General features: G+C 49.2%; 1 protein-coding gene across 1 annotated transcript in view; it reads right to left on the bottom strand.

The window, feature by feature from the left end:
• Positions 1-258, bottom strand: part of LOC308155373 (chondroitin sulfate N-acetylgalactosaminyltransferase 1-like) — a gene marked incomplete at both ends in the record, with an annotated part of 18,125 nt that extends 17,867 nt beyond the window's left edge. The window contains one exon of the mRNA XM_080528686.1: positions 1-258. This exon is cut by the window's left edge and continues 544 nt beyond it. Coding sequence (XP_080384812.1) covers positions 1-258 — 258 coding nt within the window.
• Positions 259-3,104: the final 2,846 nt, after the last annotated feature.

Raw genomic sequence — 3,104 nt, forward strand, 5'->3', positions numbered from 1 at the left:
GCGCTCCACCAGCATGGCCTGGTAGCCCTCCCGCCCCCCGCCGCCGCCTCCGGGCCCCAGGCTCTGAGAGGCCCCCCCTACGGCGGCCCCCGTGCCTCCCCCGGCCCCCCCCGCGGCCCGCGGCAGGGCGTGGCCCACCGAGCTGTCCTCGGTGTGGGGGCTGCAGGTCATGATGTAGAGGAGGGAAACGGAGCAGCAAGCCAGGACCAACACCGCCCCCACGCGGGACACCCAGGCCACCAGACCCCTACGCAGCATGCCTGCAGCACCCCTCTGGACCACCGACACACGCACGTGCACACGTACACACGCGCGATCTCACACACACGTGCACACGCGCACACACACACACACAAAGACAATCTTACACTCACACACTCTCGCACGCTCACACACACACACACACACACACACAAAGACAATCTTACACACGTACACACAGACACACACACCCACACACACACACACACGCACGCACGCTCACACACAACACACACACACAACACACACACACACAGAAACCTCAGATGTTTCTGATCTAGTTATTGCCACAAGCAAACGCCTGTGTCATCAGTGACTCACACCCACTCTGCTGTGTTTCACAGACCCACTCTGCTGTGTTTCACACGTGGTCCAGCTGGGTTCACAGTGTTCCTGTCCTGTCTGGCGCTGCATCACCCGGCCCTGAGAGAACGTCTGTGGCTGCTGCATCTACAATGTTCCCCTGGACTCATGTCGAGGCGTGATGACACATTTGTCCTGGTTGAGTAAACGCCACTGAGTACAAACCACATCCACTGAAGAAATGCAATGATCTCTCTGGCTGTTTCTTCATGTCTTCATGGGCTAGCATGACCATACTTCCTCCATGAAGTGGTATCTGGGGAGAGAGAGAGAGAGAGAGGGAGAGAGAGAGAGAGAAGTTAAAACCTGTCTTGGCAAACGTGGGTACCGTCAGGGCTGCTGGCAGGGGGACTTAGGGGGTGTGTCTTAAGTATCAGTGCGACTATTTTTAAGGTCAGAAGTTTTCAGCACACATGAATGACACTTGACCTGCTTGTTGTCATAACAACACACCTCTAAGTCTAAGTACTGCTGTTGGGGTCCAGAAAAAAGAAGAGAGACGTTTTAGGCAGTCAAATATTGAAGCTTTTCTTGATTGTTATTCCCGAGTCAAAACCTTCTCAGACGCAGCCGGAAGGCATTACTAACTATTTCAGAGAAGGACACAGGCTATTGTGTATTTTTGGTTTAAAACAGTTTTTAGGGCATTTCTGTATCATTAGGGTAGAGACAGTAGAGCCTGACAGGAAGGATGGGTGACAGAGAGGAGGGATGACATGCAGGATAGGTTGAGGGCCGCAATCGAACTAGGGACCCTGCGATTACGTGACATGGGCCTTAGTGAGCTACACCACCCAGGCGCCCCAAGCTCATGTCCTTGGTGCAGTCTGAAACCATGATGAGGTGATAGATCCATTACCTAAGACAGGGCAGGTGTATGTTTAGATGAAACAAGACCATGTGAGATTCATGACCAGGAGAAAAGTTTATAAGAGCCCCAGGCACCAGAGGGGTTAAAATGAATCCTTAATCCCCAGCTACTCCACCAGCATATGTTCCCTTGTTACTGCCAACACTTTTTTTTATCTGTTTTGCTTTTGCGCTAGCTGAAAATAACCCTAAACCCCTAGGGGTCAGAATTCAAAACAATAATGACGACGCACTGAAAAGGAACAGCAGCAACTGATGAACTCTCCAGAGTAAATAGTATATCGTATTTTATATATCCTCCCTTGTATAGGGAGGATAAAAAAAGACAGCAGGCCCTGAACAGAAGCGGAGGGCTAGGGGTTGTTGTGAAACATGTTTAATTATCGGTGACAGACTAGTAAAAACACACCGTTGAATTTTCTAATGTTTATTTTTGAATGTTTTGAAAAGCCTGGAGTCCTTCTTATCAACGCCAAGGAAAGCATTCCCCAATCCCTTTTAATTCCATTCCCCAATCTCTTTAATTCCTCAAGAACAATTAAGTCGCTGATGTGTGAAAGTATGAGGGCTGCTCTACGGGCTGGGCCAGGGGGACGTGTTCGCCTGTTCTGTTCCCACCGGGCAGAACAACATCAGGGATGTCTAAGCAAAAACAAAAGCAAGAAAATGGGCCATTTACACCTCCACACACCACACACATGCACACGCACACACACACGCCCACCACACGCACACGCACACACACACACACACACACACACACACACACACACACACACTCACACACACAGGCTCTCTATCTCTCTCATTCACACACACACACACGCACACACCTCAGAGACACTGGCTTGCTATCTCTCTCATGCACGCACACAGTCACACGCGCTATCTCTCTATCTCTCTATCTCTTTTCTCTCACTGGGCATATCATAGACAAGCTGCCTGCCAGGATGATGTTTATGCCTACGTGTGCATGTAGGTGAGAGTCTATTTGTGAATGCATGTGTGTTTGTATATGCATATATTTGTATATGTATGTGAGTGTGTGTGTGTGTGTGTGTGTGTGTGTGTGTACGTCTCTGTTGACTCACCATACAACTAGCTCTTTTATATGCTTGGTCGGGGGCTGCTTCTAATGAATGGATTAGTTATGTTAGCAGTGAATACTGAACTGTATCTAGGTGCTGTCTGCCTCCAGCCCGTCCCGGGGGGAAAGGGATGCCTGTTCAGCTCCTGGCGCCGAGAAACATCTCGAAAAGTGCAATTATAGCTCTACAGTACCTAGGTGTTGATAACGTACACCATTTAGCTTTGAGGTGTCAGCACGATGTATGTGTATCTCTTGCAATCAGTACTGAAGTTGTAAAAGAGAATCAGGGGGGATGGTGGATTTTATCATATGGGGACAATTTTAGCATCCCCACAGCGTCAGTGACTTCAGCGTCAGTGACTTGGTAACAATGTCATTGCGTGTGTGCGTGCCCTCTTGCCCACAGTATTTTACTCAATATGCGCAAAACTAAACATTGAAATAGCAGTAATACCACGTTCATTGATAAAATTACATAAGGGATGGAAAGGGGGGATGGCAGTTTTAGAAGGGGGATGAT

Source organism: Nansenia antarctica, assembly GCF_963989245.1.
Source record: "Nansenia antarctica genome assembly, chromosome: 4".
Classification (NCBI taxonomy): Eukaryota; Metazoa; Chordata; class Actinopteri; order Argentiniformes; family Microstomatidae; genus Nansenia; species Nansenia antarctica.